This window comes from Aptenodytes patagonicus, chromosome 5 (assembly GCF_965638725.1).
Source record: "Aptenodytes patagonicus chromosome 5, bAptPat1.pri.cur, whole genome shotgun sequence".
Classification (NCBI taxonomy): domain Eukaryota; kingdom Metazoa; phylum Chordata; class Aves; order Sphenisciformes; family Spheniscidae; genus Aptenodytes; species Aptenodytes patagonicus.
This window is the reverse complement of record NC_134953.1, coordinates 32,488,035-32,511,192: the sequence shown is the minus strand read 5'-3', so window position 1 is coordinate 32,511,192 and position 23,158 is coordinate 32,488,035. Positions and strand designations below refer to the sequence as shown.

At 44.2% G+C, this 23,158-nt stretch overlaps 1 protein-coding gene across 1 annotated transcript in view; it reads left to right on the top strand.

Moving 5' to 3' along the window:
- Positions 1-23,158, top strand: part of TCERG1L (transcription elongation regulator 1 like) — a 99,681-nt gene that overhangs the window by 39,523 nt on the left and 37,000 nt on the right. The window contains exon 5 of the mRNA XM_076339247.1: positions 20,373-20,498. Coding sequence (XP_076195362.1) covers positions 20,373-20,498 — 126 coding nt within the window. The remainder of the gene's footprint in view (positions 1-20,372; positions 20,499-23,158) is intronic.

The following is a 23,158-nucleotide window of genomic DNA, read 5'->3' as shown; positions in this document are numbered from 1 at the left end:
GACATCCAGGACTCTCTGTGCTCACTGTCTTGCATCAGAATAGGTGTTCCAAGCTAAAATTGTTTGTAGGAAAAGAAAAGTTTTTTAACTTTACTGAAATATTAGGCACTTAACAAATAGCACAAGCTATTTGCTTGTAGTGGGTGAATAAACATGTAGAATGGATTCATTTTGTTTGCCCCAACCTCAGACACCAGCAACTGCTCCAGATGACTTCTGGACAGTGGTTTTAGAGTTGCCCAAGAGCAGCATCTCTGTGCTTCAGCTTACGCACCATTAGTGCTGCTCAAGGCAGTGGCTGCAGCAATCGTCCAGCCCCTGCGGTGACCTGCACACGGAGCTGCTCGCGCAGCCCAGCAGCAGGTGGTTAGGCTCCAGCCCTACTCCCTAGTAGCAAAAATTACCGTCTCTAGCACAGAAACCTGTGTCAAGCTGTATTATGAGCCAACGTTTTCTCATTTTTTTTAAACATCCCTTTCCCAAAAGAGAGAGCTAGAGGAAAGGAAAGGTAAGGTTGAAGCCTTTGCTTCTTTGCTAGGTGTGTCTGAAAATGCTACAGGACCCTAAAGCTTAATGCCATGTAGTAGATTCATGTCTAAGGGAGGCTGTATCATGAGAAGCTTTGTCACAAGTGAGATGAAATGTGAAACAACAGTCCTGTCACAAAATCCCATGAGAAATGAAGTTTTTCAAGGAATCTGAATTAGCATGCAGGAGGATGTAAGAGTTGGAGGGTTGATCTTAATTTTAACCACAGTGGTGCCATGGATCTGTCAGTTTTGTTTGCCAAGGTAAGACAAGGGTGGGCTGCTTTTTTATCGTGAAGTACTTAATCTCTATAGAAATGCTGAGTCAATAACTAGTATGAGATTATTTTCTCATCTTAGGAAGCCTGAAGAATTACTCAGACACCCTGAAAGGTCACTATCCTATCAATGGATCTACTGTAGGCCAGGTCTCCATTGGGTGACTTCTGGGACCTGCCAGTCAAAGATCCCCAAACCACTTCCCTTGAAAATCCAATTATGAAAAATATTATTGAACTTTCTTGTGGAATGCAGGGAAGAATCATAGTGTGCGTCAGAGCTGCTGTCTGGTTGTTGGAAAGCGGTGGAGGGCTTGGGCAGATTCCTGAGTTGAAATGCTGCCGCAGTCAAAGGACTGAGTTTTTAAAACTAAACAAACAATATTTGTTTTGTGAGCCATCATAGTAAATACACACATTTGTACTCATCCTAAGTAAGGATATTCTCATTCAAAACAAACATGTTTATTTTCTCCACTTTAACTGTACTTTGAGAGCTGAATCTATCTTCTCAAGCACCTTTTTCAGGCATCACAGCCATTTCCTATGTAGATTATCATGAAAATTCCCCCTGTGAGCATTAAGCAGAAGGAGTCGGACCACGCTGCCTGTGCTGCTGCTCTCCCCTCCCTCTGCGAGTGCCTCTCCCACTGCTCAGGGGCACAGCTGTCGTGTACGTGATCCCTGAAATCGTCTCATTACATGCAAGGCTACTAATAATGTAGAGGAAAATATTTTCCAATAATCTGTTTTTTATGCGGAATTCACTTGCCAGCCTGGCATTCACAAATGTAACAGAGGATCATTGTAATGAAATGTAAATATTTTCCAAACACAGGGCCTTTTCTGTCAGGAGCCTGCTGTTGTCTGAGAGACATACCCCAGCACGCTGTTCAAACAGCTGGTTCGGTTGCTTGTGGGCTGCTCTTTGAACTCCGGGGGCTCTGCACCCGCTGGCTGGTGGCACGGCTGACAACGGGGACCTGCTCAGCGGGGACCGGCGGAGAGGTGGCGGGAGCTCAGTGGGGACGTGCGGGGGAACATTGCTTGCTGCAGCAAATCCCTGGGAATTAAATCCGGGTGGAGTCCTTGCAGATGAAACCAAACAGCCCTTAATTCCTCAGTGATAAAGGACAGTAAAACAAGGCTTTCCAAAAGCAAGGTAATTCAGTGGCAGTCGAAAGAGGTGACTTGCACTTGATTGCTGAGACAGCCATGTCTGTTGGCCAGTAAGCGTGCAAGGAGGTGGGCAATTACCTCCTTAAGTAATTCTTTGACCTAATAAGGGCTAGTTTCCTACAGATTTATGCCTCCTGGTATTTAAATAAGTGCAAACTTCAGTTGAAGCTTTTTTGACATTCAGAGCACTTTCCTTTCTCGTGGATGCTCGGGCACTAAGGAAAGATGAGATTTTGCCTGTTGCCTTCTTTCAGTCCGAGCACTTACAGCATCTCTCTCCTCCTCCCTGCCCTACGGGTCATGAATACGGAGGTATTCATTCAGTCTTTGAAATACCGACCTTTGTTTTCAGATTTGTACAAGAGCTACTAGTGGTTTCAAATGTGTTTGTGGAGGAACACAGGTATGTTTGGGCAAATATCCCCTAAAAAGAAGGTATGATGAATAAACTCTGCTTCTGTAGGAGCCAGGTTAAGGAGCCTGGAGCCGTGCTGGGGCAGCTCCAGGGGGATGAAAGCTCATCACTAAACAGCTCATTACTGACCTTCCAAAAGTCTAGTGATGACTGAGGGATGAAGGGCTTTGGGCTGATGCTGTTGGCAGCTGGGTCCTCAGTGCGGCTGTCGTATTTCTGTGCCTGCTTTTTAAAAGGTATCTTCAGTCTGGGTTTCTGTTCAAAGCTATATATACTTGTCTATAAAATAGCTAAGTACGCTGTAAGTCAGGCTTGAGAAGGGCTGTAAAAGCCACCGGAGCAGGATGGCCGGTTGAGGAACCTTCAGTAGCACTGTGCCATCGGGGTCAAGTCCCTCCCAGTCAGGGGGGAGGGATGCGAGGGATGTAGTGCATGGAGTGTTTTGGGGGGTGCTGCTGGTGCTTTGCTGGGGAAGAGCTTTCTGCCACATTTACCTTCTAAAGCCGTTCTGAGTCAAACAATTGTAATTAAGAAGTTGGAATTTGTTTATTTCATATTAATTAAATGATTATTCTTGATACCGTATTAACTGAATTCCGGTGTAAAGGTGGAAAAATGGGTGTATCCTCTAGAAAAGACTGGTGATAGTTCTCCATATTGTCTTTCTGCTGCATGAATACATGTGTGTGTGTATATATATCTATCCATCTGTAGTTATGTGTCGTGCTACTATTTTTTATTTAGCCGAAGAGTGAAAGTCCTATACTAATCTGATCTCCTTATAGGGCAATTTATTAATCTGACAGAATAGCAATGAGGTGACTAAGCTTCTACACTACCCATTTTTAACTAAAAAAAAAAAATAAAAAAAATTCAGTGTCAAAATTCATAAGCCAGCTAATGCTTTTTCTAGTTTGCTGTGATACCCTCGAGTCCCTTGTGTCTGTGTCAGGCAGTACTGTAACATGCTGAGAGCTTTTCCTTTCTAGAAACATAGATTCATTTTGGTATCACCCTTCACCTTTCCATCTCATTGCCATTCTTCTATTTTCCATCCCAGGTCATTGAATGTATTATTTTTGCTACTTTCTAGTACAGTGGCAAAATAGATCTTCAATAGCAATTTCCTTTTTTTTTTTTTTTTTAATTTAAAAATAGGAAAACTCAAAAATAAAACTAGAGGAAACCTGGACAAAGAACTGCAAAGCAATCAGGGTAATTCTGCCAAAAGCAATGATGCTGCCAAAATTTAGAGTGTTGTTTCTATTTGGACAGGAAGCTATAAAAGTCTTGGTTTATAAAATCCTTGTCCTTTTTTCTCCCCGCCTACACAAGCGGTCCGTGGGCTGTACAGCTCGCCAGCCTCAGCTGGGGCTGTGCATCAGGTGGGACACAGCTGGCGTTGGGAGTCGGGCATCCCTGGGGATGTGCTACTTCACCTTCCTACCCTGTGGATGGAATAGCCTGTCGCTTATAAGGCCTGCTGATGCTTCAGGGATTATTTTACGTAAAGACTTGCTTAGACATCCATGTAAAGTATCATAAGAATGGCTGGTGTTATCCTGATCCCCTTGAAGAAGGTGAAATGCTGTCTGCTGGGACTCGGGCGGCTCTCCCATGGGGTGCCTTCAGCACATACTCGCAGTACAGCTTGTCTCCTCTAAAGAGTGTCATGGAAACTATCCCTTTTAATGACAGATCTGTATACATTTGCTGCTGAAAAACAGGCCGTACGAGGCAGTTTTATGGTCCATGCTCATAAAGGTCCTTGCTGTGCTAACCGGCTTTCCAGGTGTTTCTCCTCACCAGCAGCCCTCCCTTTCTGGGTTCATTTTGAACCAGTACATGTTTGGCTTGGCTTTGGCTTCATGTTCAGTTCCATTCACTGGAACAAGCAAAAACTGCTTGCAGGTCAGCCCCCTTACACTTTGTATCGCATGAGGAGGAAGGGAAAAATGAGGGCGAATCCTGCACTGTTTCACCCAGCAAGTCTGGCTGTGGCTTACATGGGGTCTGTGGAAAATGTGCTTTTAAACTCCTGGTGTAAATGCTGTTCATACATGGCCTGTCTTTCTCAATAAACAAACAAACAAATCCTGTTTGCATCTCATTGTTAAATTTGCTTCAGTTTCTCTCTGCTTTCCAACCGAGAAGTCAAGGGGCCATCAGCACGTTCCAGGTGAGGGAGTGCTCAGCAGTGGTGCACAGGTATGCACCATAAATCATTACTCTGTGTAACTACTTTAATGGTAATGCCAGGGAAAATTATAGAGAGATTGCCATTCCCCGCCCCCCCCAGCTGGCTGTGGTCACTGCGCCTTCCTAGTGTAGCATCACAATGTGTTGCAGTGTGCTGGAGATTTTCTCCAGTAACCCAATGCTGGAGGCGAGGAAAGGAGGGGAGACAGGCTAGGTAGGTTTGCTCTGCCGGACTTTTGACTTTTTGCTGGTTTCAGTTAGGGGTGGGAGGGAGGACAGGGCAGGCTCTGCTAAACCTTTTAGCAGCTGGGCAGTGTCTGTGCCAGCTGTGCTGAAGACGTTTCTTGCAAGGATTCACGCAGCAGCACCTTTACAGACCAGTGAGGGTAGTCTCTGCTCAAAATATGAAACACATTTTGCAATCTGAAGCAGAAGGAAGAAGATAATCAGATTTAAAAAGTGCTGAGTATTTTTAATGAATGTATCTGGGTCTTTCAAAGAAACAGAGTAAGGAAAGACAATTCAGCAAAGGTGGCTTCTAGGCAGCCTCGGCTTTAGCCAACTGAAAATGGCCTTGAGGAAAAATGTGGTGTGACCTTGAGGAGAAGGTAGAAGTAGAGTTGAGGGGCTGAATGTAGCTGGAGGAGTCTGCATGGTTTGTAAAAATTGATTTTACTTTTTTTTTGTTGTTATTGTTGCTGTTCAATTCCTCCTTTGTTCAAGCAGAGAGACTTCTCTTCTTCTTTGCAAATAAGCAGTATTGCCCTAAATTACCTAATCATGATGGATGTTGCTTCTAAAGGAAGCAAATCCCTGGGCCCTGATCTTCACTAACTTCTGGGGTCATAAAATGATAACAGCAATAATAAAAATAAATTGGTGTGTTTCTGTGTCTGACTGCTACTGGCTATTAGACACAGTGATTGAAATTATTAATTTCATTGCTCTCCTCTTTTCAGTAGTAAACTGTGTGTTTGTTTGTCGTGGTTTAACCTCAGTCGGCAACTGAGCACCACACAGCCGCTCACTCACTCCCCCCCCCCCTCCCCCCCCAGGTGGGATGGGGGAGAGAATTGGTAGAGCACAAGTGAGAAAAACTCTTGGGTTGAGATAAAAACAGTTTTTAATAATTGAAATAAAATGATAATAATAATATGATAATAATAATAATAATACACAAAGCAAGTGATGCACAGTACAATTGCTCACCACCCGCCGACCGATGCCCAGCCAGTCCCCGAGCAGCGGCCCCCCCCGGCCAGCTTTCCCCAGTTTATGTACTGAGCATGACGTCCCATGGTATGGAATGTCCCTTTGGCCAGTTTGGCTGTGCCCCCTCCCAGCTTCTTGTGCACCTCCAGCCTTCTCAGTCGGTAGAGCATGGAAAATGAAAAAGTCCTTGACTAGTGTAAGCACTACTCAGCAACAACTAAAACATCGGTGTGTTATCAACTTTGTTCTCATCCTAAATCCAAAACACAGCACTGTACCAGCTACTAGGAAGGAAATTAACTCTATCCGTGCCGAAACCAGGACAATGTTCCAGGAATTTTTACAAACTAATCCTCCCTGTCACTGACAACAGTTTGGCCGGACCACGATGAACAAAGGGGGGGACCTCATGGGGAAAGCAGGATGACAAGTGTCCGCATCACCTTGTCCTGGCGCAGCTGGTGGCGATGTCATTCACCTGGGTGAGCGCCCTTGAGGCTGGGAACAGGCAAATTCCTCCAAAGTAATATTTCAATAATGAAAGAATTGGACCAGATATGGGTTTATTCTATTTCCTTATTACCGAACCATCCTGCAGTGGCCTCTTCTGCCTCTGACCTTCCTTGCCAGCAGAAAGACTGCATTTTTCTGCTGGGTTTGGTTTATATCGGGTAGTGGGTTCCTTCTGATGCTTCTTACCTGACCTGCTCAATCCTAGTTACACAGTTCTTTAGGTTATCTTCTTTTTCAAGATTTTTGAACTTTACCCGTTTCTTTCCCTCAGTTCAAGTCCAAATCCCACAGGAGACATTAGAGGAACAACAAAAATTAGTTAAATGTGAAATGTTGTCAATGATTTTTATAAGCAAGCTGTGGTTTCCCTGCAGCATTGTGCATTGGATTTTCATTCCCAGTAGTTAGCTCCAAAGTACCCACAGCAGCAGCTGGGTATTACATGCATTTCTCAAATCAGACAAGGGCTGTGCGTAGTGCCCAGTATCAAATCCCTCTCAGACTTAATGCCTTAAGCTCAGTGCCTCAGACAGCGAGGAGTATTTTGTAAAATCGGTCAGCCACTGTAGTGACAAGGTGATGTAGATGCTGCGTTGGGCACAGACACCTTTCCCTCTTACCTGTCACGGTGTCGGTGTTGCGATGGCTGTGTCTACACAGGAGGGCAGCATCTTCCAGGTATGGGATGAGGCTGGCACGTGCCTGCCCTGCAATGTAGATGTGCTCGTTAGCTGCTGCTGCGGAATTGATTACTGCATGGTTTCACTCATCTGCTCTTCAATTTTCTGTTCCTTCCAGCAGTTTCCAGGAATTTGGTTAAGATTTCTTCAGTGTTTCATGCTTTTCTTTAAACCAGTTTTGTAATTTGGCAGTGTTACAATAGTTTGATTATTTTTGAATGAGCCAGATATATGTATGTATATATCTCTATCTAAATACAGGTTTTGATTCCTGTTTGTTGATGACCCTTTGGCTGCACGGTGTTCAGGGCAGTGCCAGAAGAACGATAAGCAACCTTGTGCCCTTTAGCTGGAACAGGGATGAAGGGCAGGGTGGGAGAGGACGTGATAGAGACCTGTAAGGTCATGGGAGATGTGGGGAGTGTAAGCAAGTGTCGGCCTCTCACGAATACACAGAGTTATCAGACGTTAAACAAACAAAACATAGAATATTTGGAACTCCTTCCTAAAGAGTTTCGTCAATGCAAAAGCCTCTGTGTGGTTTTATCTTGATGGGTGCAAAAGAGTTACTGGAGACGTTAGTGGACAAAAGTATTATGCTATCTCTGTGGTTTTTTCTGACACTTTTTCCCTGTCTATCACTACATCCTTCCTCCATTCCTACACTCTTACCGCAGCATTTGCAATTAGCTGTGGCTGGGAGCAGGGTGCTGGTTGGGACGGACCTTTGCTCTGATGCAGTGTGTCCCTTTTACAGTTAATGTTCTTATGGATGCAGTGCTGTAACACATTTTTTTCATGTTTGTGAATTAAGACCACCTTTCAAACCAGGGGTCTCCATGCAGTCAATAGGAGCTATCCATTTGCAGCACACCCGGTGCACTTGTGGCTATTTTTCAGGTATACGTAAGGGTTGTTTGGTTTGTTATGTTTTCTCTTAATTTGATGTTATATCCCATTAGGTTATCAATAGGTGCTCCATCCTTTGCTGAGCACAGATTTTAGTCTGAAAAATCCACAGAACCCAGGAAAATTTTGAGTAAAATTCTGACCCTTGGAAGACAAGGGAGGGTTTGATGTGCTCAGTACCAGAATTTCTCCTCTCGTCTCTGTAAACGAGTTTTACAGCACTGTGTTCATCTGCTCCATGAGTTTGTATGCATTCAGGATTATTATCAACAATAAATAAGGAACTGATGGCAAGTTCGTCAGTAATGTGCTCTGCTCCCAAAACTGTTCCTTTCTGTCGGTACTCACCACAAAAGGAAACAGCAGCTATATCTGCCACTGTGAGGAAAGCTCTTTTGAGTGTTTAGATTCAATATTAGCTTTTTATTTCATATTTATAGGTTGTCTCCCGCTTTAGGCTTTTCTGGGGTTGGTTCGTTGGATTTTGTTTGATTTTTTCCATGCAGAAGTGGAATTCTTCTAAATGGTATCAAAAGGGCAAACCCCAAAGCTTGCCTTACATCAGCATTTCTCTGCGGGTCCCTCTGGAAGTGTTAAGGTAAAGCGTTTCCCAAGCAAGCAAGACCACTGAATATTTAATACTCTTTGTTAATACATTCTCATTACATTTCAATTTGGATGTGAAAGAGAATCATTGCGGCTCACATTTGACTTAGAAATAAGCCTGTCTTGGAGTACCTGCTGGGTTTCTTATTGAGTGTGGGATTTTCAGCATTGCATCAGTGACTTGCAAGTCAACAAAATTATACTGTAATAGGTTTTCTACTCTTTGGTCATAGGCACACTTTTGAAAATTACATTCTTGAGCTTTATTCCACTGAAAATTTTCACTGTCTTTAGAAACCAAAGGTGATCCTGTCTGTACACAGCAGAATGTAATGAATATGCATACAAACAAGCCAGAATAAAACTTCTGACAAAGCAGAGGAATTAAAACACCGGTGTTCCAGGAACAAAACAAGGTGCTAGAATAAATTAAAATATTACAGGAAAGGAAGCAAATTTCCCATTTTCCCACACCTGAGACCAGCTGCACTGGCAGGCAGCTGCCACCACCGAGGAAGCTTGTACCTGTACAAATTTCAGCCTCTGCAGTGCAGTCAGCCCAGCAGCACTGCACATTATCTGGTTAAGCAATGTAAATCTTCTGGGCCTTTGCCTTAGTCAAAAGATTAAGCTGGGAAACAGCAGGAGTGGAGACCCCAGAGTTTTCATGGGAGTGGAAAGCGCTGACCTCCCGAGCCCTGCAGACTAAACGGGGTAACTCTGACGTCTGAACAGGCCTGTCATTAGCTCGGGAAGAGGATTGCCTGGTGCTCGTGCTGTGCACGGCCAGTGTCCTGTAACTGTCGTGTATGCATCTGGGCTGGTAGCATAGACAGTACCTACAGGAACATCATTGATAGGTGCTGTAATACGGTAGAGTGTATGCACTCATTAAGTATATACAAGGGTGCTGAAATGTATTTTCCATTTGTTGTCTTGTTTCTGAGGTATTTAAGGTGTGAATAAGCATTAAATATTTCTGTCCTCTTTCCAAGGCTCTTGGTGTCTTTCTGTTGACTCCAGTGGGCTCTGACGAGAGCTTTTCAGTAACAACACCTCCGTGTAATCTCCATCTCTCAACAGCAAAGGCACATCGGTTTTTCTTGTTTTAAGTCAGTGAACTTTATGATGGGTGCCATTTGGACAGTAGTCTCCAGCAGAAAAATAACTTACCTGATTTAAAGGTGTTTTTTAAATAACAAGTACATTAATGGTGTGTCTTGATTTTATTAAAATATCATAGAATTAATTTGAAATGCACCCAGGCAATGAAGCTTTTGTGTTTAAAAGCTGGTTTGTGATAAGATCAAGGGGCATTGCACATCCCTGCTTTGCTGTGGCTTCCTGCTGCGAGATCTCCCGGGGCAGGACTGCTTGCTTGCCTTCTGCTCCAGCCCAGTGCTGCTCTCTAGCAAATACTGCGCCCGTGAGTTTCCTCATCTCTAAAATTCAGCTGCTGGGTTGGTAATGGGGCCAGGGGAGCATTATCGACAGCCTGGGAGATTCCCGGAGCTGCCGCAGCATCCCCATCCCTCCCTGACTGCCTCCCCCTGTGGCTGCAGGGACAGGTCGGTGCAGGCTGGGCTGGGTGCATTCAGGTGCATTTGTGACACTGGGGCTGGTGCTGAGTCCTCAGCCTGTGGCACCTCCTTACCTGAGCCCATTTGGGTTTGTAGCTGAAGGTCTCTCAGAGACTTCTGTTTCAAGTACAGAATGGCTTTTGTAAGTCCTCTGTTCAGCTTTGGCATGATTTAAGATGGCCCATGAAAAGGGGCTGTGTTTGAGCAGTCTGGATTTGTCCAGCTGCCAAGGCTGGCAGTGTGAGGACGAGCGCAGGCAGCAGAGGCAGAGCTGCCGAGCCCGCCCAGGAGGGAGCACAGCAGGGCTGGGATCCCACGGGTAACAAAAGAGACTAATTCACCCAGTGTGGGCATTGTGTGGCTTTAAAAATGGGGGGGGGGGGGGGGGAGAATCTTCTGAAATGAGCAGAATGCAGGAGGCTAAGAGGGCTTGCCATAGAGCATTTGTTACAGACTTAAAATACACTGAAAGTGTTGTTTTGAAGAAACATGCTTCACTGTTTCAGAAAGTTACAATCATGGTTACTAAGTCATTTGAAGAGCAGCTCTGGCAGGTTCCTGCCATCCTTGGACTACTGGCTTGATGGCATTTACTTTTGTTTCCCAAGCGTGGGTAACAGCATGCTGCGCTGACAGCGAAGGCATCGGGTACCTGTGAGGCACCAGTGTCTCCAGCTCCGGGGGCAGGGGGGCTCCCAGCTGCCCCCGCAGAGGCCAAGGCTACAAACCTGGTGAGAACCAGCAAAACTGTTCAGATGCTTTTCCCGCTCTCTGCTCCCTGTGTGGGTCGCAGGACAGCTGTTGGAGCCTGGCTCCTGCAAGCAGGGAGTAGGTACCAGCAGCAGCATCCTCTTGAGGGGAGGGCATCGTTTGTCATCAGTGTTTCACCACCTCCTCCCCATTTTTCTTCCTACACAGTGGGCAGGCATTGGGGTACCGTGCTGGAGAGGTGTTTTCTCTCCCCGTTGTGGTGACAGTCCAGAAGGTGCCATTTTGGTGCAGTGCTTTCTCTCTGGAGTTATCACCTGCGCTTGGAGTAGGTGGATTGATGGAAATGGATCGCTGCAGCAGCAACTTCCCAACGGAGTGCTTCAGTTCTGCCTGGGAGAGGGGGCTGCGGGACCAGATTTACACAGCTTCTCCTTCTCCCAGGCAACTCCTTCCCGCTTTGAATAATTAGTTTGTATTTCTCTTATTCGGTGTGATTTATTGAGGGCATGTTTGCTGTCATTTCATCCTCATCAAAATAAATATCTTTTATTTTCTTTCTTTTCTCTTAATGGTGGGTCAGAATTTGACAAGCACATACAGACAGATGGTTATTAGCGAAAAATAACAGGAGGAGTAATTCTTTTTTTGTAGTTTTTTACTGGGAAACAATCTTCTAGAGGTATGCCAGCTAAGGGAAATAGGGCCGATAGAGATTTTGGTGGGTTTCGGTGTGCCTGAACAGCACCCATGGCGGGTGGGTCCTGGTCTGTGGGAACCTGCTGGGGTTGCTCTGCTGGAATGGAAGTTACATGGTATTGAAATCACTTAGATGACTTGTAATTCCTAATGCTCAGTAGGTATCTTGATCAATTATGACCCCAACCATTTTTGTATATAGTGTTAATGAAAGTATTCCCCTATCTTTGCATGCGTGAGTGTGTGGTGATGGTGGCCTGGCTTGCTTGTCCTGGGTACCCTTCACTGGGGATGAACCGGTGGATGTTCTTACCAAGGGCATGGGAGAGATTGTGCTTATGAAGAAGGGTGATGGTTCAGTTTTATACATTATTTCTTGTAACTGATAAGGTGTGCAAACCAGTAGATGGATAGGCAAAGTTTGAGTTAGTGAGTTTTTTAAAAACTATTCCTGGCTGGATTATTTCAGGTGAAACAGGATTAATATTCTCAAAAATGCCTCTGGTTTATATTCCTCTTTAACCATCTAATCCCAATGGTACAGAAAGAGTGCTTCAGTTAAATGTGGTTTTCGTATTTTTGAAACAAATATGTAACTACAGGCAATTATGAAGTACGTCATAAAAGATAAGAAAAGATGAAAAAGATGAATGGAATAGGGATGTTTTTAGGTGTATGAAAAACATTCAGTTTTTGAAATGAGAACCTCAGCCTTTTTTTCACTGTTGAACAGGATGGCGGTGCATGCTGGGCCATTGCTGGGCACTGGAGCATCCTGTTCTGCACCAGGTGCGGTGGCTGGTGTCTATGTGGAGCACAGGCGGCCGTGGCTGTGGTTTGGTTGAATTGGCTGGGAGCAACCAGCGGTCGCACTTCTCTGGGGAGGTGAACAAACGTGGTTGTTTCCATGCAGGGAGTCTCCTGCCCTGGTCCAACCCTTGCATCCAGTATTTCCATACTCGTTTGTTCTGAAGGTGAAGCCTTGCCGTGGCTGTACATAACGGTGGGTCAGGGGGAACTCTGCAGCTGAGGTGCTGCTTTGCTGTGGCCACACAGCTTCCACGTAGGCGAGTGTAGGAGTAACTGTCTTCGGGGCACAGCATCGCAGCGAGCAGAGCATCACCTGCCCTGCAGCTGGGTCTGTAAAGCCCAGCGTCAGGGGAACTGGTCGTTTCAGAGCAGCTGCAGACCTTTGTAAGCACCTCGGGCACACGGAGAGCAGTACCGCGTGGGCAGTGCCGCCCCGCAGCGCCCTGCCCTCAGCGTGGCGATGGCCCTCCATCCCTCCACTCCTTCTCTGCAGGAAACACAATTTCCTATTTCATTGTGGGTTTCTCACCAAACAAGTATTTCGATCGTGTAGTTGAATTTTAGAAATTCTTACAAATGTTATCCTGATTGATTCCGACGTAGGCTGAGTGCCTCACTGTGTTGGCTCTGCGTGCGATGTGCCCAGTGCCACTGCCGTCACCTGGGCACATTGTGCTCTTACAGTTGATGCCGTTTGTGAGGCAGTCTTATAAAGCCATTAATAAAAACAAGTTCTGAGATATATTTAGCTAAGATAAATATGAATGACAGACTATGCTGTTCAATAATGCATTAAGATCTTTTGTCCCATGGCATAAAGAGTAACTTTGCAAGACGCAAACGTGTTGCAGGAAGAAAAGCTTTGGTTTCAGGAGCGTGATTCAGTGCCCATAAAGCTCAACAGAGAGACTTGTGCTGACTTCACTGGGGGTAAGATTAGGACCATGCTATTCATGGTCATATTTTCAATATGAATACGTTAAAATAAATTATGTGGCCCCTGTTCTTTTGGGTGCGGTGCTGTTAAAGGCTTCTTGAATCACACTAAGGAAAATTAGGCTTAAACCCTTGCTAACTTAGCTTTAAGATAATGTTGGAAGTGCCATGGTTTAATTGGAAAAGGTAAGAATTACAACTTAACAGCAAGAGCAAGAAACCTCCACTGCTGTAGCCAGCTACGGAGTGGCCCAGGACCAGTCATGTTATTTTGCTGTGGGCAGCATGACTCCTGTTAGTGCGGGTCGTTAACATCTATGCGCTGTGTAATGGAGTGATGAGAGCCGATGGGTCTGCTGAGGCACAGAGTAAACATTTATAAAGAACAGTTTTGCCCTGAAAATCTGTCCTATCCCTTTCAACTGGGTCACGAGCGTCAGTAATGTATCTGCTCTCTCTCCTGAGGTCTGTTTTGGCCACGAGCAAGTAGAGGAGGGAGCTAGCAACAGTGAGCTGTCTGTATGGTACGGGGTAAAAAAAGAAATAGCCTTTAAATACTGTTTGCTAGAAGTAACAAAGGTGGAAAAGTTAGTTGTCTGGTGCAGGAAAAATCTACTATCTAATTTCATTTGACTCCTGGTGCATGCCTGGGGGTGGTGGTTTCTGCTGGAGGTGACGCACAGTTGGTCGGTTATGTGATGGGGAATTTCCCATTCTCTTCTTCAGGTGCTTAAGGAACAGCGTAAAAATGCCAGTTCAGACATGCCGGGTGACGGGGTTGACCATTATAACCATTCCTAGTTTGGCCAGAGCATCTGTAACCATTCCCAGTTCAGCCAGAGCAGCTGTGGGACTTGGCCTCCCTGAGCTACCCTTGCCCAGGAGCAGAGAGGGGAGAAAACGTTCCTGGGGGTTGAAGCTGATCCTGCCCTGAAGCTGGGACAGGTGGGGAGCTGAGCCCTGGCTCTGGGCTGTTTGCCGGCTGTGCCCTCCACTCACGTTGAGAAGGATTTTGCTGCAGGAGGGTTTGCTGAGCTGGAGGAGTGACTCCAACGCAGGAGCTGTGCCCGGCATGGTCCTTCTGCTCTGCTCCTGGTGGCATGCAGCCGCTCCTGAGGTTTGCTTGGCAGTGTGGCTGTGGGGACCAGCAAGCTGGAGGCGGGTACCTGGAGCCCCCAGACCCCCATGCACAGAGGCAGGGGAGCCCCAGCAGCAGAGCCTCAGGCACCCCAGCTCTCTGCTCTGGGTTCCATCATCAGGGATGCAAATCAGCATCTGCTCATCAGGGATGCAAATCAGGGCAGTGTATCACTTGCAGAGGATCTTCAGATTTCTGAACCTTCCACTCATCTGCTGTTGTCCTCCTTTGTCCTTGTAATGTCCTCCTTGCAGTTAAATTGAGACGTAGGTCACTTGTGTTTGTAAGCGACAGTAAAATGCGTCTGCACTGAAATAATCTTAAAAATGGACAGATGTTCTCAAAATGCACAATTTGCTAGTCAGGACTCCTTGACTCTAACAGTAATCAGAAACTTCATAGAAAAGATCACTTTTATCCTCCCCTTCCTCAGTATTGTTTTGTAGTAAAATTTGCCTAAACTTAATCGTGAAATGCACAGTGGGTGGGTGGGTGGGTGTTAGGTTCTTTGCGGTTCATGTTTAGGTATTAGTCCAGCCCAGGTTATGTTCAGTTCATACTGAAAGCTTATATTGCATTATGACATTAAACTCAATCCACAGAGTTTATTTGTACTCCAGATCCATCTATTGCAAAGACTGCTTTTTATGAGCACGAAGAACTAGAAAGCATAAATATTTATTCCTTAAAGGTTATGATTGCCTTAAATCATTCACGCTTATTTGGTGAGCATCAGATATAATTAAACTAAGCAGTTGAACTCAATCTGCATGTATGAAATAATATATATATGTGTATATATAAGTATATGCTTGACTCCAGTATGGATGGAAGCTGTGATCTAATTGCTTCCATCACATCAAAAGATGCACTGATAATTTTATTGTTCCTGGATGTGATAATAAATCAACATAAAGAAGCAGTTGAAATTATATAATGGAAAGTCACGCTTCAACATGCAGCATACACTGTGGTAACAAAATGAGCAGAGCTCATCTCAAGTGGTATATGTCATAACTATGGGGAGATAATTAAGCATATTATGAAAATTATTCCCATTTTGGGTGTAGAGAATTGCTTGTGTACTGAAATTCATGTGCATACCCTAATGGATGCTTACGTCTATGTGATGTCCCTTTAAACCTCAGTATTTGGGGGTGAACCTTCAAGTGTCTGCATGTGTAGCCCATGTATGGTTCATACACTGTGTGGCTGGAGTCCCGGCGCAGCAGGCTCCTGCAAGCATGGGAAGCAGCGGTGGGATGGGATCGGTGGCGTTTTTTGGAGTCGTGTGTGATTTTCTTCCCTGCACGGTAACGCAGCCCCCCAGTAAATGGCAGTGGTGTGAGCTGTGATGCCTGGCCGTGCTCGGGGGCAGGTTTTGGATCAGCTCATCGTTTCTCAAAGAGCTTGTCCAGAAAGTGTGGGACTGCCTGAGACAAGCCTGTCCCCCTGGGGAGATCTTCAGCAGCAGGAGGGGACCTGGGCTGAGCCCGTTTGGTGGCACAGGTTCACACCTGTAGGTGTGAACCTTTCCCCCTTTGCAAATTTGAAGGTGGAAAAAGACAAGCCAGAGATTCCTGGCCATGCTCATCTCCAGTATTTTTTGATTTTTGTTATCCTCAAAGGTGGTCATTTTGGATAAATTCAGAATAGCTGCATAGCCTTTTCCGAGTATATGGTTGTAGACAGCAAGGCATTCATGTGCACATACCTCACCAGAATCAGAAGAGACCAGATGATGAAATACCATTTTAATCTGTCTCTGATGACTCTGGAAGCGATAGGATGAAAGTGTCCTTTTTGTTGTCATTAAAATTAATTTGAAAAGCCAAAAACACCCAAACAACTCTTGTTCTATAAAATATTACTCATGGAATTAATTGTGTAGTAATGTACGTCTAAGTTACAGATGGAAATCCTAGCTTAAGAAATGGTCTCCAGGGATATGGAAACCAGAATTTCAGTCCGTTCATGTGTTGTGTCCTGCTGGGCATCTCCGTAAAACTGGAGGGGCTGTTGTGAGTCTGCTGTTGTGTGGATTGTTCCATATAATTAGAGGCACCTTAGACTTCAGTGTTGGAATTGATGGTTCCTCAGCGTTTCTTTATATCCAGAGAGATCATCAAAATTAATAGTTTTGCCAGGGGCTTTGACAGAAGCAGAAAAAAGAAACTGTCGTTGCGTCAGGTCCAAACATCCTCTCAAGCTGGAAAATGGGTCACTGTCTTGTCAGAGATGGCCAAGTTACAAGTGCCTCCAGTTACATTATTGTGCTGTAGGTAACACAACAAACATCACACTGACCTGTTCCTCTTCCATAAATGCTTTATTTATCATTATTTCATCAAAGCAAATATGGATTAAATTTATCACAGTGCGTTGCAGGGTAATTTCTTTATCATGCTACTGATCATGTCTTGCAGGAATTTCTCTTATCCTGACTTAATGGCAAAAAAGAAAGGGAGAAATAATAAAATTTTTCCTTTTCTGGTGTTTTTCTTGCAGCTGCTTGCTACCTGTGCCCCCCAGGTAGCCTGTGCTGCTGTCCCGGGGAGGAGACCAGCAGGCGAATGGCACGGAGCTGCTTTGTTGGGACAGTTAGTGGACCACAGAGGTCTTGTTGCTCTCTCCCCTCTCCTCCCCCTGCTCTGTTGATGTTAATGATCTAGGAGCATCTCTTGGTACCTGTTTTGCTTTGTTCTAGACCGCCGCAGGAACATGAAGGGCTCTCACCAGTTCAGACAGGGCACCACCCATGTACATGTACACCTGAGTTATTGCTGAAGAAAATCTGTGATTTGTGTATGTATTTTTACATGTGCCTTGAGACATGTGGTCTTCTCCGTTGTCTATCCTGTATGAACCTCCGCTGGGCCTGGGAGACGTTGGCACTGCCCTCTCCTTCCCTCTTTTCTTCCCCTTCCACTAGCTGGCTGGCATGATGGTGGCTTCCTAATTAATCCTTGTCCTAGGAGGGCTGTACTGCAGGTGCAGGTGAGGGCTGAAGTGTAGGAAGAAGCCCATAAAAATGTGCTTCTTACGTTCTTATGATTTTCAAACCTCTTAGGAGGAGGGCACCAAAATAAAAATGTAGGGATGTGATATACTGATGTACAATAGCGGTGGGGCCGGTGGTTCTTCCTGTGCATATGGATATATGTGCACATGAAAGTGTTCCTGGGTGTATGGTGCAAATGGTGTTTGGTTGCAAAATACTCATCTAAGGTGACTTTTCAGTTCTCTTGAGGCTTGATCCTGCGTCCGTGAAGCCCAAAGTTCAGGGGTTGCGCTGCATAATGCTGCCAGCTCCTGAAAAGAGGTGATGCTGTGTTTATACGTTGCTCTGAGTCGTGAGGGTGTGGAGGTCCTCTGAGGGGAGGAGGTGAAGAGGAGGTTAATGGGGGGTTCCACTGGGATGATTGGGGCTAATCATCCTCTTCCACTTGTTCATATAGAAAAATTGCAGTTGTCCTCCTGGTTGTTCCATTCAGCGCATTTGGAAAGTTAATTCTTTTTTCCTTGCTGGATGTGGGTCATGGTTTTCTGAGGTGTTTCATTTGCATTTAAAATTAATAAATCATCCTTTACCAAGTAATGTCTGTAAAAACACCCTAGCTAATAGCAAGTTGGTGTCATGCAAATGTATTATTGAACATTCAGTGAACTTGGTGTTCTGGCCCCAACTCCTAAAGCTTCATGAACCTCCTGCTTTTTCCTAAGATTATTTTTTGGCAAAGCTTTACTTTTCCCTGAGTGGTTCTTTAGCCATGTTAACCCTTTATAGGAATATGACTTTCTAATTTTATAAAATGTTTTCTGTCATAAGATGTGTAATTTTATATCCATTTCTGTCGTTGTAAAAGATTATTAAAAAAATTGGAATTTGATTAAAATTATGTACTGTGTTTTAAATTCTTCTTCACCTGTTTTGAGGGTGAATCCCACAAAGTCCAGTGATAGCCTGAATTCCAGTCTGCTTCAGGAACACGTGATTGGTGATATGAGAAAATGCATTAAAATGACAGCTTTGAAAACATGCTGGCTAGGAAAGAAAATAGCCCCGCAGTCACTGGAATTGTATTTCTGTAGAGAATGTCACCAGGTCCAGGTAGAAGACATGGGCTTTCCCTGTTTCAGTAGTAATTGTGGACTTCTTGCTTCCCATTGGGCAAAAGCAGATGTTTAACATTGCTTGGACCACCAGGAAGCCCTTTAAAATGGCACTGTTATCTTCAATTTTCACCAGAGACCTTTGTACATTACAGCAACCTCTGGGCTTAGGGATTCAGGGTGAAGTCAGAAACAGGTGGCGGGTTCATGGACATGCTGCCGGGCAGTCTCTGAATGGTGTAAACTGGATTTTCTTTAGGCTTTCTGTAGTCCCAGTTTCTACTTTCTTCTTCATTTGAACAATCTACTACAAAATACTCATATTAATCTTTTCTTGGAGAGTTTCTGTCTTCCACTGCTCTTCCCTGGTCATTGGGGTGGGAGACGAGGTGGGGAGGAGAGAAGAGGAAAAATCACCGTGAATTTCATGATGCATATTTTTACTCATACAGGTAATTCAGATTATATTCAATAGAATATATGTCTGCCTGACAGCAAAATGCATGCTTCATTAGCATAATTAGCACCATCGTTATTATTGTTGCTAAAATACCCCCACTTTTGAATGCCTCGTGCCTTTTCAAGTGCCTGTAGGCGGGATGCATTGTACAGCTCTGGCTGCAGAAGGGGAAGGTACCTCTGCCCCGGCTGGGACAGCTCTGCTGGTCCACATCTCAAAGCAATTAGGAATTACCCTCTCATGTTATTGCTAGCCCAGGCAATACCCAAGACTCTACTCTTCAGGAAGAAAAAGTGACCTTTTTAATGATAAAATGTTGTTATAGTTGCATTCAAAAAAGCAACCAGTGTCCCCATGTTGGTGGGAGTTACGCTTAATAATCTGCTTTGGCACCTGGAATCTGAGGAACAAAAATCAATGAAGAGGTTTATAGCGTGCGAGTGAGTTTTTTCTAACAGAGTGAAGGTTCCAGAAATGATCCCTGTGACTGCGAAATACAGAGGAGTTGGGATGAGAACTGTTTGATAGCACAAGAATAGTACGTGAAACGAAAGGGCAGTAAATTCTGCAGCTCGGATCGTGCTTGGGAAATAAGATGTTATTCCCAGAGTCTGCCTTAAACTAGGGATACGTCCCTACTGCCAGGTCAGTTTTGAAATGGTGGCTTGTAAACAGGATATGGAGACTGCTGATGGGACGCCTGAATTTACGTCTGAAATGAGATGATGTGGTATGGGTCTTTCAGTTTCTGAAAAAAGGTTTCGCACACAGTTAATGGAAAACTAATGTTCAAGGTTTGACCTCAAATTCAGCAATAGCCACGAATTCTCAAGGATTAAGTACCCTGGTTTAATTAGCATAGTTTTAGCAGCAGACCTGGATTACTACTTTATCATGAATAACGTATATGAGCAATTTAGTGATTTTCCACTTTGTGAATTGTCTGAGCAGACTGTGATTCCCTTGGATAAAGCTGCTGTTTTAAATTATCGGCAAAATAATTTCCCATGGATGGAGTGGGACACAAAGAGTTTGTGATGAGTAACGGTAGAAACTAGAGGTGTCTAGTTATTTAGTCTTAAATAAGAAAACTGATCTTGCTGTAATCTGTTCTGAAAGCATTAATTTATCCTTGCAAATTCTTATTTTGAGGGCCACATTTTTATTAATTTAAAATTTCCACCAATGCTTGTTTGCTGAGAATCAATGGACGTCATGGCCAGACTAGACCAGTAATTCAACTAAACACAAAACCTATTGTTTTAACCATGCAAACGGGTAAGAGAGAAATGTTTAGCAGGAGGTTAAAAGAGCATTCTGTGAAATAAGGCTGAAAAAAAAGTGAGTTTTTTAAAGACATTTTTGTTTACTGGAAAAAAAAAAAAAGGTTTCCTTATGGTTTGAATGCAGGTTCTGCCTCCAGAATGGATGCTCATGTGGGTCCTTTGATGCCGACGCAAGTCACCCGGGTAACTGCTGTGTCTGCACCGGCGGTGACGTTCATGGCAACCAATTTGGTGGATCAGACATTAACAGGTGTGTTTATGTTTATACTGATTATATTACTGAAGCATATGTTGTATATTTGCGTACTTCCAACCAAGCCATGCTTTCCATACTGCATAGAAATGGGGGACCCTTAAAAAATTGGCTCAAATTCTATGACATTTGCTTTAGCTAATTACGAATGTATTCAGAGTATTTCAGGTCCTATTTACTCGGTCTGGCAATTGGCAGTAGCTTTGCATTTGATGATACAAAAGGCAACTTTCTGAAACATCCTTGGGCTTTTAATTTCCCATGCCAGTGGTATTCACAAGCATCACAGTGATAATGAGGTTATCTTTTGGATAGTTGCTCCATGAAGCCTCGTTGGCTGAAGCCTCCGAGGATGCTTTATGCTGTACTGTGTGATAAAACTGGTTTATTCACTGTCATGTAAATGTGTGTGTTGTCGTGAGATGAGGGGCAATGCTGTTCCCAAAGGCTGGAGGAAGTCTTGTGGCTTTATTTAGATTCACATATACGTGTTGCAAATCACGATCAAAAAGCGATCAGATTTTCATAGGAAATTGTGAACGTCTTTCCTAATAATGTGAAATTCCTCTTACAGTACTGTCGTTGTGAAGTCAGGAGCTCTGTTAATGGAAGTGAGATGCTGTGATGGGGCTGGACCGGTTGTTCCGCTGCCTGACCTGGGTGCACACAGCCATGGAGAGGGGGTGCCAGCCAGCCCTTGCCGGCTGTGCAGCACCACGGGGTCCTGAACACACCTTCCCAGCCATGTTTCATGGAAAAAACTGGCGTTTATCAGGAATTACTAGGTATCAGTTCAGGCGTCATTTATCTGATCCTTCACACCTAGGGATTAATAGGGTTGTGGAGGTGTTGAAAGGTTGTGTACTAAAAATGAATGTACTTGTACTGTGTTTGTTCATGTACAGATTTTTGGTATAGAAGCTCTCACTTGTCCAGCTAAGCCGTTTCCTTCGTGGGTACCTCAGGCTCACCAACTCTACCCATGGCTAAGATAAAAGTTTCATAAAGTACTTTGTGGTCAGCTGTGCTAGGCAAATCTGTAAGTGGAGCTGGAGGCTCCCTTTGAAGCAGATCTGCCTGCTGCTATACCTGTCTTGAATAAGATCCTCTGATTGAATTTATGTTGCTGAGTATTCCAGCTCTGTCTGGAAATTGCTGAAAATTTTATGACGCAGACACCTTAAAACTGAGGGGAAGTTCATACACGTTTCTCTTGACGTACTTCAGTTTTCAAACCAGACAAGTTTCTTGTCTGGTTTGGTTTGCTTTTGGTAAACACCTACTTCTTTTATCATCTGTACAATTAGTTGTGCTTGAAGACCTGCATACTCCTTAAAGTCACCAAGAATTGTATTGCCTTGCTTTCTTGTCAGAAGTAAGTGAGACGGAGGAAATATTAAAACTGTTCAAAGAATGCAGGGACAGAAAGACGAAGATTCGTGCAAGGGTCATGCTGATCTGCAGCTTGTTGCTTGTTGAAAACTGAAATTGTGTTCTCTAATGTATTTCATATCAAATATATGTCATAATCTTCTTACTGGCAGACTTGAAAACACAAACACTCCTGATTTTATCCATCATGCTGAATGACGATTTAACTCTGTAAAGCCTTTTGATGACTAGATGACTTCTGATGACGAGGCCAGTGTGACATTTGGTCGATAGGTTGCCTAAATCAAGTGGCTATACTGTTGGGAGGCCATCACTTTGGACGAGCAATCGTTACATTTTTATATGCATACAAGTAATGTAAACACGATGAACATTATATTGTTGTTTCCAGCTTTCTCTTGAACATACAAAACACCTTCATTTTCGAAGCTCTGTTTGTCATCTTTGATTTGCTGCCAACTACATTTAAGAGAAAAATGATAATTTCACTCAAGTATAGTATGGATTTTTCTTTAATGTTTTTGAGGAGATCACACTCTTTTCTGTAGGTTGCTACAAACTGCCGTTATCTCCAGTGGAAAAAACAAAGTAGGAATCATAATTAAGAGCAAATGACAGTAATAAAGGTGTTTTCACACATCGGCCTCAAAGTGCCACAGAAAAGCAAACATGCACTTTAGGAAGCTGTTAGGAGATGCTGGGAACCTGAAAAAGTCCCGTGGGTGACCAGGACCCAGAGTCAGCGGGTGGTGGGGGGCCGGGGCTGAGCTGCCTCCTGGCCGCTGCAGAGCAGGAGCTGGTGCTGGGACCTCTTAGTGCCTGGGTGGCAAATTCAAGCACGCCAGCCTGCTCTGAGTCACCAGCGTTAGCCAGGTGGACAGTTAGGGTGGAGAGATGTTATAAGAAGATACCATCCTCCAAGTTTGTTTTTGTTTTGTTTTGTTTTTTTAATTTAAATGCTCTGGACCTTGAAAAATGTATTCATTGAGTGTCTCCAGCCCAGGAGCACTGAAACACAGGGGTAGTGATTTCTGAGGGAGGACTAGAAGGGCAGACAACTAGAATACCAACACGTTAAGCCATGAATCTTATATCTAGTATGTAGAGTGCTTTAGCATACATATAGAGGCCTGTGCCACCATGTTTTGCTGCCAATACCTACAGTGGCAGTATTAAGCCAGCATACAGATTTTATATGGTATTACAGGCATGCTTTCATTTTGCAATACAGATAAGCCTTTCTTTGACTTGGTTTCTAAAGAGAA